At 40.5% G+C, this 13494-nt stretch overlaps 1 protein-coding gene across 1 annotated transcript; it reads right to left on the reverse strand.

Moving 5' to 3' along the window:
- Positions 1–229: 229 nt before the first annotated feature.
- Positions 230–9526, reverse strand: LOC142935223 (cholesterol 7-desaturase nvd). Its single transcript, XM_076079431.1, has 7 exons — positions 9130–9526; positions 4805–4993; positions 3483–3661; positions 2687–2812; positions 2354–2473; positions 1208–1384; positions 230–391 (listed from the first exon to the last, which is right to left on the reverse strand). The coding sequence occupies exons 1-7, from the start codon at positions 9524–9526 to the stop codon at positions 230–232; spliced, it is 1350 nt and encodes a 449-aa protein (XP_075935546.1).
- Positions 9527–13494: the final 3968 nt, after the last annotated feature.

The following is a 13494-nucleotide window of genomic DNA, read 5'->3' on the forward strand; positions in this document are numbered from 1 at the left end:
TCACATCATCCACTTCAGTAAGACTTAGAAAAGGAGGTTGTGAGGGCTAGCGTAAGGTTCTGGCTTTCAAGAGAGCCCCGTCTCACAAACAAGTCAGGTCTCCTTCCCTCCTGTCATTTATTATATGTGACAGATTCAAAAAAAGAAAAAATCACTCCTGGACTCTCTCCTCGAGGACCTCTGATTAATGTCAACCCTGACCTGACATCTTCTCTGCAGTTCGAGGAGGTCAGAAGTCCAAAGTGTCATGCCGGTACTGCAGCCGCGGGCTGTTCTCGCTGTAGAACTGACTGAACCAGCGCCTGTGCTTCTGGATGGCTGAGTCTTCCTTCACGAGGAGAGGCTTGGAGATGTACTTCTTATTGTTCCAGATCATCACGTCGCGCTCAAACTAGACACAAAGAAGAAAACAGGAGAAGGTCACTGGACGTAGTTGTAAATTAGGATTTCAGAAAAAGCTGTGACAAAGGGCACACACACACACACACACACACACTGGCTAAACATGAATATTAATTAACAAACGTGATTCATGATCGACTTGTTTTACTACTTTAAGTCCATTATAAACTTAAACAGGACAAAGATTTAAATAGTGACTAAAAAAGCAATCTGTATTTTCTACTCTCTTGTTGCATTAATGTATTGTAATTTATTTCTGCGATAAGTGTTGATTAAATGTCACTCCACACTGTTACTCCATCCGCTGCTGAGATTTGGCATTTCCGTACGCACTCCACCTCTATACATGTCCTCCAACATTGTAGCGCTTTGAGTTAATACCACATGCATAATATTTCTCAAAAATAGTAAATAAGCTCTTCATATAGGCATTTGTCATGTTTTATGTGTTGAATCGAATTGTGTTTTGTTAATCTGTTATAATCCAGAAAGATACTTCCATCTTTCAAGTCAACTCATTAGTTTTCCTTTCTGTTAAATCAGTGACTGTTGTTTCGCTTCGCCACACAGCTAATTATCAAGTTTAATGAGGGCTATTTACACCTTCTCTGTTACTGTGTGGTGTTACTTCTGGTGGCAATGAGGAGGCAGAGTTAACCCAAAGGCAGAGTGGGAGGCAAATGCACACAATGATCTCTTCACATCAGAGTAATGCTGAATTTTAAACGTACTGTTGAGAAATAACAGTGATCTATGAAGGACTGTTGTAGTGACAGTGATAGTAGGTGGTGAGAGCGTACTGCACCTGAATGCACTCTGCTTTGAGGATGAATTTGGGCACCAGAGGCGGGATATTAGACTGGTAGAAGATGGTGTGAGAGACGCACTGCAGCAGAGGCTCCACCGGAGTCACACACTGCAAGATAACGCCTCGACCCAAGAAGCTGTGGTCAAACAGCAGAAACACCACTCCTGGACCCACCTGAAACAAAATGTGTTTATCATTTGCATCAATTTAGGCTGGTAGTCAAATATATTTTCAGTTATTTGAAGCTACTACAAATAACTTGCGAGCACCAGAGTCCCTTTAGAAAACCTCTCATTTTACTGCAGCAGGCTCTGACACTTTGTGACACTCATTGGTGGTTCTGCAGTGCCTCTCTTCTCGTCAGCGGGCCCAGCAATACGATCTAGTTTCTGGTGAACCTGCATGATTTCACCTGATTTTGCGCAAAATCCGACCTGGTGGCACCGATGACAAGCATTGAGAGTACCTATATAGAAATAGCCAATCCTCTTGCCGATGGTTTGGTTTACCTATGAAGGTCATATAGTATTAAATTGAGACTGTTATATATAAGTTCCTTAACATCAAACCCATCTTACAGAATATGTAATGCTTAAAAAACAACATTGTGTTGATCGGACCTGAACGTCCATGATTTATTGGGCTTCACAATGCTTTTACATGCATTGTGAAGCCCAATAATAACCACCTCGTAGTCAGTCATGTATCTAATTACATTGCATGACAATGCTGCTAACCACCCACTCCCGCCCGCATTAGAGTAAGTATGTCTTAGCAACATCTGTGTAGGGATCCTTCTCCCCCTGCAGCCCTCTGCAACAGGTTTAACTGGGGAGATTAGTGGTTTCAGGGAACACTTATTTATCATGTATAATTCACTCGGCAAGATGAAAAGGCACAGTCGGTTGCTAATGTCCCAGCCACAACTAAAGCATGTGGTGGTTTTTTTTGCATCGGTTCAGCATTTATCTCAGCTGTACCTGCATGAGTCCGGCCCATCGAGGTGCTACATAACCGCTTTTGTTACAACACACAGTTCACGTCCTTTGGGCTCTGTACTGTTTTCATGAACGCTTAAAAGTTGCACGGAGAAAAATCCTTCCAAAACAGCCAGGAGCCATGTCAGCGTTGTCTTTACCGTACCTGTCTGGCCACAACGCCAACATCCAGCAGTGGCCAGTGGCATCCAAACACAGTCAGCGTGTGTTTCACCAACATCTGAGAACAATGCTTGTTGGGCTCCGACTCTGGTTCCCACTGAACCTTGAATAAGACACACAAATGTACACGCACAGTCAAAGTGCATACAGTGGCATTCAGACCCAGAGATGCACTGTTCAAAATAAATATATTCTGTGGCAATTTAAAATCTTAATCCCATTATATAGCATAAAGAAAGTTTGGCATCCCTGAAACTGTGTGGATGGTAGAAGCACCACCGCCACCATGTGGAGCATTTTTAAGAAAGTTCCTTACCTTCCAGTCATGCCGCAAAAATTCCCAGGTTTTGCTGTTGGTGTAACGCAGATCTACTCCGCTGGCAATAGCCGGCGTGTGGAGGTGAGCGAGGTGAGCGATGTCCGCTGCATTTTCAGGAATCTCCTACAGAGGAGAGAGGTCATCATGACCCATTTTCGTGAATTGTGTTAAAAGTTTGGTAAGAAAAGCCCCTTCTCTGGCTGGGGAGTTAGATACTGAATCTATGTACGGCTGAAAGGAAAGACTTGGAGGCAGCTAATGGTCAGCAACAGTGAGGGACAATGTATCTCTGTACTTAAAGGGACAGTTCACCCCAAAATGAATAAAATACACATTTTTACTCTTACCTGTGGGGCTATTTATCAATCTAGATTGTTTTGGTGTGAGTCGCCTAGTTTTAGAGATATCGGCCATTGAGATGTCTGCCTTATGTTGAACATAATGGGACTAAATGGCACATTTGAAAAACTCATAAGCGATGTCTCTTTCCAGAAATTAAGACCCCTTACTCAAGCTAATCCCCAGATGATGTCATGATTTTTGGAAAGATATCATGCTGCTGAGTTTTTCAAGTGTATATTAAGGCAACTCGCACCAAATTAACAATCTAGAGTCTAGACTGATAAACAGCACTACAGGTAAGAGAAAAATGCAGTTCATATGTTCTGCATAGATCGCTTATGAAACAGTCGTCTCACCTGATAAAGTAAAACATCGAAGAAATTGCCTTTCATCTTCGAACAAATTAAAAACATCTTCATGTAAAAACGCATCCACTCACATCTGCACCTACCTCTATGTGAGCGTTGATGAAATGCTCTGTTCTCCCCCGATAGACCCACTGGCCCTTTGTTATTTCCTGCTGCTCTGGGACGGTCCACTGAGGATCTTCTCCGTCACAGTGAAACCAAATCAGGATCTGGCCGTTGACCTCACAGCTGGGCCAGCAGCGCACCTTGGCAAACTCCGGCACTGAAGGACAAATGAAAACAAATTCTGAACCACGCAGTCTCTTTAGGCCACATGTAAACAGGGAAATTGGTCGTGATGTGGATTTTGACAATCCACATCATGCTGCAGTAGATATCAGGTTTCACCACAGTCTATTCACATATGAACATTTACTTTTGGTAAGACAACTTTAGCTTAGTGTTTGAATACCATTTAAAAAATTAATCCAAAGTCAGTTTATTAAGTGATCACATTCATGCTCCTCAGAGGATGAAACATTTTCATTAAGGGCACTCCTATAGCTTTCTGCTGGTGCCACGTTATGACCGAATTGTCAACTTTGTACACAAATGTATGTACACCATATTTCCAATGCTACACAAAAAATATTAGCATCTCTTGCGCCACCACACAGAACAGAATGTTAGGAGTTAGTTACATTAGACATCTGTCACAGGAGAACCTGTAGCACCACCCTCAGGACAGAGTTTGTGTTTGACTGACTCGGACTCTGACAACATCATAAATATCAAGATATTGTTTGTTCCACTAGCTACTAGCAAGGCTTTGAACTTTTAGTCTTTTTTAGAAACACTAACTGGTAAACTCTTCTTCTAAGTTCTGCAAACTTAGCTGGCCGCCTGAGGTTCTCAAATTAAAGAGACATTGACCAGAACGGGTTTTATTGTCTATCCAGAATCATGGTTTCTGCAGTGCAGAACAATCACCAGCTGGATTGAAACACAATTAAAACTTATCTTAAAATATTACAATAAACTGAAAAAAGAAATACAAATAAACAGATAAGCATAACATGCTCAGGAAGCAATGCATGGAGGATGGATCACAAAAAGAAGTGCAGTTCTGAGTGAGGGCCTTATATAGTGGCTTGAAGCACACCTGTCTGCAATTGGCATTAAGCAGGTGAACGATTGGGTTCAACTGTAGAGAGGATTCTGTCCTCCAGGGGCCGGAATTATGTGCATTATTTGAGATAATGAATGTTTAAGATGTTTGTGTGTAAATATCTTTATTAGTCTTAGAATCCCTCACCCAATCAAAGTACCAACGCACTGAGACATGGTGATACTGCAAGTCATTTCTAACTATCATGCATGCTTTTTTTAAGAATAAAGATCCTTGGACACCACCTTCAGTTCCTACCTTTTTCTGCATAGGGGATCCTCACGCACTTGCCATCGTTCCCCCGAAACTGCCATCCATGAAATGGGCACTCTATGCAGCTTCCCACCACCCGTCCTCCCACGGCCAGGTTGGCCCCCAGGTGAGGGCAGTAGGCATCCACCACGTAGGCCTTCCCATCCTGGCCCCGAAACACTGCCAACTGTTCACCTATAGGGCGATTAATTACAGCAGGGACAAAAAAAACATTTTCATGAATGAGCTGCCACTTCGAATTACAGTGGTTATGTTAAACGCCGTATTTGAGGATAACGTATTAGTATAAATTATCACGTGAAAACTTCTTGATGCATTTCACTGACAATCCCTACACAAAAAATACATTTGTTTTTTAAATGTAAAGATAAGCATTCAGCAACCATCCATGTAGAATAGATATTCCTTAGAACATGGTTCCTCCAATTATATTTATGGATGAGCCTGCACCCAGAGCAACTATTCCTGAAGTCACTGACAGACAGAGATAATGTACCCTTTGTCGCTGTGCTGAGGTAAACTTTCAAAACAAGCTGTAACTGCTGTGGCTAAATGATGAAGAAGGCTGTCACAAACAAACTGGCGCCCAAAACTGTTTATTTTGACTTAAATAGAGAACATCCAGACTCTGAATTAAATGCTGCCACAGATGTTAATACGCTGTTCACTTTTCCTAATGTGTTTCTTGTTGGTAGTATAAAAAACTTTAATGTTTCATCAATAATTAAAACCCCTGTGAGTAGAATTTTGATGTGATTTTAGCATCTTTGAAATGATTCATACGTTTTTCTCTGTAGAAAACAAGACAATTAGAGTAAAGCAGTCCATGTGCACTGCTGTCTACCACTTTTGCCACCTTCGATCCACTTTCTAACTGTCTTCTGCAAAGGATAAGCAGCAAAAAGTCAAGAAGTCACTGCTTTAGGTGATCACACTTGGTCAGATTGGGTTACAGGTGTAGATTACAGCTGCAGTGAAGTATGTTTGGGGACCCACTTTGTATAGTACTTCTCTGTATTTGGCTTGACCTTTGGCTGGCCTGCAGTGTTCGGATTACTCCCAGATTAGCACAGCTTGGGCGACTGCAGTAACCACTGAGCCAGCTCGAGCAGTGCCTAGACATCCAAAATAAGGCCCATCTAATGAGGGGTGACACAGCACCGCACTGCTGCTCCCAGACTGTTGTGGGGCAGAACTGGACCACGGTGCAATGTGTGAGAGCAGCGCCGGGGGGGAAAAAAAAAAAAACTAGGCGGAATTTAATATATGATGTAAATAGATGACTGCAGAGTAAAGTTAGGAACGAGAGACTGCAGACATCCACAGTAGAATGCAGTTCCTGGAATGAGTTGCTGTGATGACGTTAACAGAATGTGAGACGGCGAAGGAACAGGAGAGGGTCGAGCTGAACGCACAACCGAACGCTGAATAAGATATTTTTAGGCAACCAAAATGTTACGATAAACTTTCGTGAACTGACAACACACTGTGAAAGGGTTAAGTTGTAAGAGGAAAACACAGACACGTCCCAGACCGGACAAAGCCAAGTTAGCGACCTGTCAATCACAAGGTAGCCAAGGTTGGCCATAAAGCATACGCGGCTTTATGCTCTATTTTACTCTAAATGGAACTATAATTAACATCATGCTGTATTGAGGCAGGCTTGAAACTAGCAATAGAAATCATTCAGCACACGTTTCAGACACTTCCGCTCTGGCTACACTTCTCAGACCTGGCAGTGGCCGCCTGTCTGCTACACTGGTGCTTCCTGTAAACTCTGATATCTAGAGCAGCCAATGAGGCAACATGAGAGCATGGCTCTTAAAATGTAATGCAATAGTAGGCGTGACAGTTCATTCTTGACTGTGGACATAGTAGTTTGGTAATGGCTTCTCAAATGTGAGGATTTGTTGCTTGTCTCTTTATTTTTGTATTACTTTTTTTAGTGACTCAATATGGTCAAAAGAAGTTGGGAACATGTGATGGACATTTTTTGGAAATGTTAAAATTATTTTTAGATTAAATGGTGAAAGAAATATCATTGGTTTTCGCTGTAGTGTATGCTGATTCTCTCTGCAAGAGCAGGTGTCCCGTTTGGTGGATGTCCTTTTCAGGTAGAAAACCTTTCATACACCGTTTATTCATTTATGGCGGGTGATGATGTGACAGAAACATGAAAGCGCCCACACGCTCTTTGAAACCCTTTTGAACTCCAACTCAAAGAACTCCTCTTAAGAGATGAAACAGTCGCTCCGCATGTCAACACGAGAATGAAAGATCTAAAATGGGAGGCACGTGTCTGTTTTAAATCGCGCACCTCGATGAAAGTTTGCGGAAATAAATCGATATATGTGATATCAATTTAAACTGTGTAACAGAGCTGCTACATATGAGTCACAGAGACGTAAATATGAAATATTAAAAGTTTTAAAGCTGTGAATGAGGAGTCGTCATATTATCATAGAGGCCTGATGCGTGATCACTATAAACACAAAGACAAAGAGGGCAGCTAATGCTCTTAAATCAATCATAGGAGACTTCAGTATACTTAGATTTATCTGTATATAATCATTTTGTCCTTTACTTGTAATAGTAAAAGGCTATGAACGAGACATTTGAAGGCAGCGCCTTAGCTCTGGGAATTTCTAATTTCACTATTTTACTTAATCTAATTTACATTTTATAGCCGAGACAAAAACGTTAATCAGCTAATAAGATTAATCAGGAATCAGCTGATTCAATGATAATGCATATAATCGTTAGCTGCAAGTTTACTGCTCTTATGTCCTAATTCAATAAGCACTTTCGTCTCCATGACACCGTCAAATCAAACAAGAGGTTAAGGCTTGATTGACCTGAAAGCCATTGTTTATAGGTTTCATATGTGTGTGTATATATATATATATACACACTTTTTCTTTTGGATATATATTTATACTTATAATGTATATAGCTGTTATATGTTTATACCTACATCTGTTCTACTTTTTTGCTGCCCTTTTTTATTCTTTATACATATTATTTTCTTGTTTATTGTAAATTTGTGTTTGTACATTGAGAGCGGAGTGGAAACCGGAGACAAATTCCATGTATGCGTATGCATACATGGCCAATAAAGCTGATTCTGATTCTGAAACAATGAGTCCTTTGTTTAAAAAGAGCAAAGCGTTACTAAGCACCCTGGTTGCTAATCTACTCCAACATAAGACATTAGGTCATTGTGTTTCTAAAGTATACTTTAAATGCTTGTCTCTCCTGGCAACTCAGCCCCACAACACTGATCATCAAGAGATGCGGTGAAAAGACAAACATCCGGGTTGTAGAAAGGTCAGCAGTGGCAAATAAATAAACTACAGAACTAAAAAGTGCTTAATTACAATAAATCTTTTAAAAATGATCAGAGGGGAATCATCTGTATTAACACTTGCTCATCCTACAATGTACATTCATATTTAAGATAATTTAAGAAATATCACATTAACTGAGTTGGATGTCTTCAGTGCACCTGAGAGTTACACTATTTTGTTTGTGTTGAATGAGCTTCAGCTATATGGTAGCTGATTTGTGTGACATTTGAGTTCACATTTGCATGATATTTTACTTTTTGGAAATTCAGCTCATACTCTCTATTATTATCCAGAACAGTTCATACTGGGTGACTTTGAAAGAGTTCAGGGACACTCATAACTATTGACTAATGCCTGTAACCTGTGCATGAGATCTCAGTGTGATCGTGAACTTCAACAGCCAATTCAAATCAATCACAAAGGATGCCGATACTAACATCTTAAAAACATAGCAAAAATGATAGGATGTCTATGAATGAGATCTCTGACTGTCCTTTAACACAACTCTGCCTATTGAGGTCATGTGGTGGTAGTAAAGGAATATAAAAGCAACAATAAGTTGTTATATCCCACAATCCTTATGCTGACTGAACCACAGTAAAAAAAGACTCCCATAGTCAGGGGCAATGGGTTCTCCCTCTCCCTCAGCTGGTGGTTCACTAAACTCACCTGTCTGCATCGCTCATAGCTCACATCACACTTCAGCTCATGTAAACAGGGGTGCAGTGTCAGCATCTTCAATTTATAATGGCTTCTGGAGAGCCTGACAAATAGACCTATTATTTGTTTTGTTACAGTAAAATGTTTCCCTTTTTTCAAAATAAAATACAATGTATTATTGCTACTTTGGTGTCTACCAGGGGTCATGTTTATCCAGCATACTACACTTTACGCTATAATAGTGTGGCAGCTGGTTACTTTAGTTATTGCTTTAAGTAGTACCGTTAATGCATATTACCATACCTAGAACAGAGACACTTTTCACGTCGCCCATCTGCAGCCTGTGCGAGTCCAGCACTCGGTACCAGCCGTTTGGATAGACCGGGGGCAGCTCTCCGGTTTTCCTCCGGCGGCGGACCTCGTTTGCGGCTTGGGCTCTGGTGCGACCGTCCTCGGCGATGTACCCCACGTCATCGGGCCCCCTGAGCACCACCAGGGGACCGAAGAGCAGCCTGTGCAGCCAGCCCGCGGCGAGCAGGGAACCTCCGGCGATGACGCAGACCGCAGCCCGCGCGAGCAGCCCCGTCTCGCTCCACACCGGTGACCCGTGGCCGACCGAGTCCAGCGGGTCTCCACTTTGAACGACAAGCATCACAGCTACTCCCAGTCCAATAATGACAGCCACTTTCCCAGTGGACATGGTCTTACTGTCTAGTGAGTCTCTGCGGTGTCCGTTCCTCTTAAGGCTAGTTTATCATGAGCATCTGGTGTGACATCAATATGTCGCCCGGGCGGTTTGGAGACGAGAGGTGTCACTTTGGTGGAGCCACACCTAGGACAGACTGGCAACGGACAGAACTTTTAATTTGGAGCCCCCTCCTCTTTTGTCTCTGCTTCTATCGGCCTGGTTACCTGTATTTAGCCTACCTAATGAGATTACACGAGATCAGATCAGTTCAGGTGCAAATGTTTTCAAAGTAAAAGCACCAAGATTATCTTTGATTCTCTAAGTGTGCGTCTCACTTATTCCACAAAATCAAGGATTCTTTCAGACAGGATTATTTAGCAGACTGACACTGTTTTAATCATATCAACACAACGGCCTGATTTATTCCTCCTGTCAAACCCCAGGAACACAATGATTACTTTCATTTAATGGCAAGTTCAGAATGTGTCTCATGTAATCTGTCAAATTTAAAAGTGTATAGCATTCTATTTCAGTTATGTGCAGTGGTGGCAACTCATCAACTTGTTCCTTTCGTGATATTTTTGACTCTATGCAATGGTGAAATTATGAATTAAATTATACTAATATTGTTCTCTAGTTGTGTCCAGTGGCGGGAATCAAATCATTATCTTTATAATAATATTTTTTTTCTATTTGCAATGGTGGTTTTTATTCATAAAATCATTATTTTGCTGCAACCTCAAGTTACTCCAGTAATGTTTCTTTAAACATTTCATTAAAAATCACTGGTAAAAAATATAGCATACTTAAATGACCATGAAAATGTATCTTACTATCTGTAAAAGATAAGGAAACTAATCACTTTTTAATCAACTTAACTGACACAATCAGGGCACTATTTGACAACTACATAATGAATACAATACACTGAATTTTTAATGCCATCTTCTAAAAATAGTGTCCTCCTGATAACAAGGAGCCTCTTGTTCTCATGCATTAGTAAGAAAATTACAATTTATTAATGCAGCTTTTAGATACATAAAGATACAGTATGTGTATTATCTTTATGCACACTCTTTTATTTGTATAAACGGTGTCTTTTTTTAAACATAAAAAATGCATCACTGAGCATCTGGGACATCATGTGACTGGAGGCTGGGAAGGGTGCTGGTCCAAAACGAAGTCTCATGTCCCATCCAGTGGAGCTCTCGTTCATCTTAGCATTGATGTCCAGGAACTGTGGTTCAGTGCTGGTGAATGCAGGCCAGGTCACAGGCACCTTCGGGTTTCCTTTGTTGGGGTTTCTGTGAAAAGAAGAGGAGAGACACATGAGAAAGTATCCATTCGTTGGAGACACCACAGGCCATGTTTGCACTGGTCAATTTTGAGATTCTTTGCACTGTTTTGGTTCCATAAAAGTTCTTTCAGAATATTCAAAATACACATTCAGGTGTTTATTTTACTTTGTCTTTTTGCGTCTGTATATTTCTTCTAAATTCACCAAAAGTTACCATTAGATAATGCTTCATTTGCGTATTCAAACAAACTTTTAGAAAACTTGTAATACAAAAAATAATCATCTTAATGTTAGTTATCAACTGGGGAAGTTTCATGGTGATATCTGTTAATTAAATATTTTTACCCTTATCACCCGTAGTGTCTTCAAAATGAATATAATTTTACAATCCATATGTTTAAAGGCTGTTTTCTCTCAAGGAGTTTTATTCTCCTTCTCTGAGCCAGAAACCTCCACTTCAATAGCACTTACATACACCAAACTTTACAGTTTCATATTTATGTTCTAAAGGTTTTTAAAGAGAGGTGTGTTCATATATCATGCATAGCCTGACTTATAGAACATTTTAGTAAAAAAGTATTCTCATTTATGGAGTGATAAAAAGAGATATCTAAAATTCTCTCTGTAAAAACCTTTGGCTCTGATATGTCAACAATTTTAAACCTGGCTTTATCCAATGTTCAGATTTCGGTTCTGGAAATGTGCAAATAAGCACATTTAATAAGATAATGGCCTCATTTGAATATTTAAACATACAGTTTCATAAAACTTGTAATAGAGTTTGTAAAGTGTCATGTTCATTTTTTTACCCCTTTACCTGTGATATAAAAAATATAAAAATTTGAGTTACTGTACCGTTTTTGTTTTGTCTGTTTTTTAAGAATTCAGTGTTGCACATGCATTTACCCAGTTCTCGCGAAGTTAGTCCAGTAGGCAATGATGTAGCCCGACAGGTCTCTGTGTCTGTCCCCATAAGCCTTTGGTGTGGTGAAGGGTTTGCCAAACACGTACTGCAGGTCATCAGCGTGGTCGGCTCCCACCCAGTCATGGTAAGGTTTGCCTGGTCCGGCCATTAAACTGGGCTCAGAGAACAGGTAGGAGTAGGTATACGCGCAGACCTGTTGGTCTTTGAACATTTCTTGCCATGGTTTAACTTTAAGGGTCCACAAAACAAAATGCCTTCCCTCTGAAGACAAAGCGGCCTTACACGGGAGTCTCTTGATTCTTGTCACCAAGGGAAGGAATGTCCTGTGAGGTGAAGAGGTGTCCGTCCATGTCATTGACCCCTGCGAGGTAGTCGACCTCAGCAGCGTTGTGGAACAAGTTGGCGGGCTGATCGGGGAGGAAGTCGCCGTCAACAACAGGAGACAGAAGCAGGTTTGTCACACCGGGATCTGAGAGAAATGGGGGACAGAAATACTGAGGTGGTGCCTGGTTGAAAAGGATTCAACCCCCTTGGAAGTTTTGATGTTTTACAACATCGAATGTAGATTTAATGCGGCTTTTTTTCACCCTGATCAATAGAAAAACAAGAATACTTTTTATTGGCCCTCATATTTTAATGAAATGAGTGCTCTGTTTTTAATTGGTCGGTCTGTAGCACAAAGGTCACAATGGCATCGCTAGAAAATAAGTCTACCTATTTAGCTACAAAGATAATGATATATAGACACTGCATGCTAATGTTCATGCAGCAATGTTAAACAAAGAATGTATGTAACTAATATATCAGCAGATGTTTGGATGTAAAAATATATTTGATTGGTGGTCAAATGAATGATTCATATTTTCATGCTTTCAAGAGAAAGTTGAGCGATTGTTTCAAAATTAAGATTCAAGAAAAGAAATTGAAATTAGAATTTGGACTTTTTTTCTATACAGCATGGGTCCAGCTCCATGATATCTGACCATGGTGATTTTAATTACAAAGAAAATGTTCAAAACAAAACCTGCAGGGATGGGGAGTCAAAAAATGTGTAACCAAAACAATACAAGGAAAACCAGAACAGATAAAACAGAAAAAAACCAGGATAAGTTAATTGAGACAAAAAGCATAAAGGGACATGATAGCAGGGACAACAGCAGAGAACATACCAGGAAGCAGAGCAGAACAGAGCAGTAGCATAACAGACAAACCAACACTGTGACAGGGGACACACGGGATTTAAATACACTGGGGAGGTGCAGGTGATTGGGCAGGAGGATTCAAGCTGGGGCGGGATCACAAAGGCAGGAAAACATACAAAGACAGCAAATGAAGTGAACATGGACACGAGATGGCTGTCTTGAACAGCCCTTTGTTGTGGGGGGAGAGAGTCTGCATGGGAATGCATACATAATACAGTTATTACTTTTGGTTGTGTTTTTCTATTTGACTGGCTTCAGTAAGGAAAAAATGCATTAAATAGCACTTTTCAGGCTTAACTTGGCACTTATGGCGTAGTAGTATATTGAAATGCATACTGTATATGCTATTATGCATGAATGCTCCGAAAATATATTTGGAATACTTTGTAAGATGTTTAGTAAAATATGTATTAATGCTTTAACCAATGTTATGTAGGAGGGTCCTATACACCAACCAAATGGATTTTCTGAAGCCGGGCAACACATAAATGCTTCTTATTAATGCATTAATTAAAATGTATTATTTAAAAAAAACATTAATACAGCCATTTGTTGC

Source organism: Anarhichas minor, unplaced genomic scaffold, assembly GCF_050575085.1.
Source record: "Anarhichas minor isolate MPS153535 unplaced genomic scaffold, ASM5057508v1 ptg000073l, whole genome shotgun sequence".
NCBI lineage: Eukaryota > Metazoa > Chordata > Actinopteri > Perciformes > Anarhichadidae > Anarhichas > Anarhichas minor.

Bases quoted from the DNA above. Each gene is read 5' to 3' on its own strand.
- LOC142935223 (XM_076079431.1), bottom strand. From the start codon at position 9,526: ATGTCCACTGGGAAAGTGGCTGTCATTATTGGACTGGGAGTAGCTGTG. The intron at 4,994-9,129 runs GTATGGTAATAT...ATCGCCCTATAG, and splicing joins GAAAAGTGTCTCTGTTCTAG to GTGAACAGTTGGCAGTGTTT. The intron at 2,474-2,686 runs GTAAGGAACTTT...GTCTTATTCAAG, and splicing joins TTTTGCGGCATGACTGGAAG to GTTCAGTGGGAACCAGAGTC.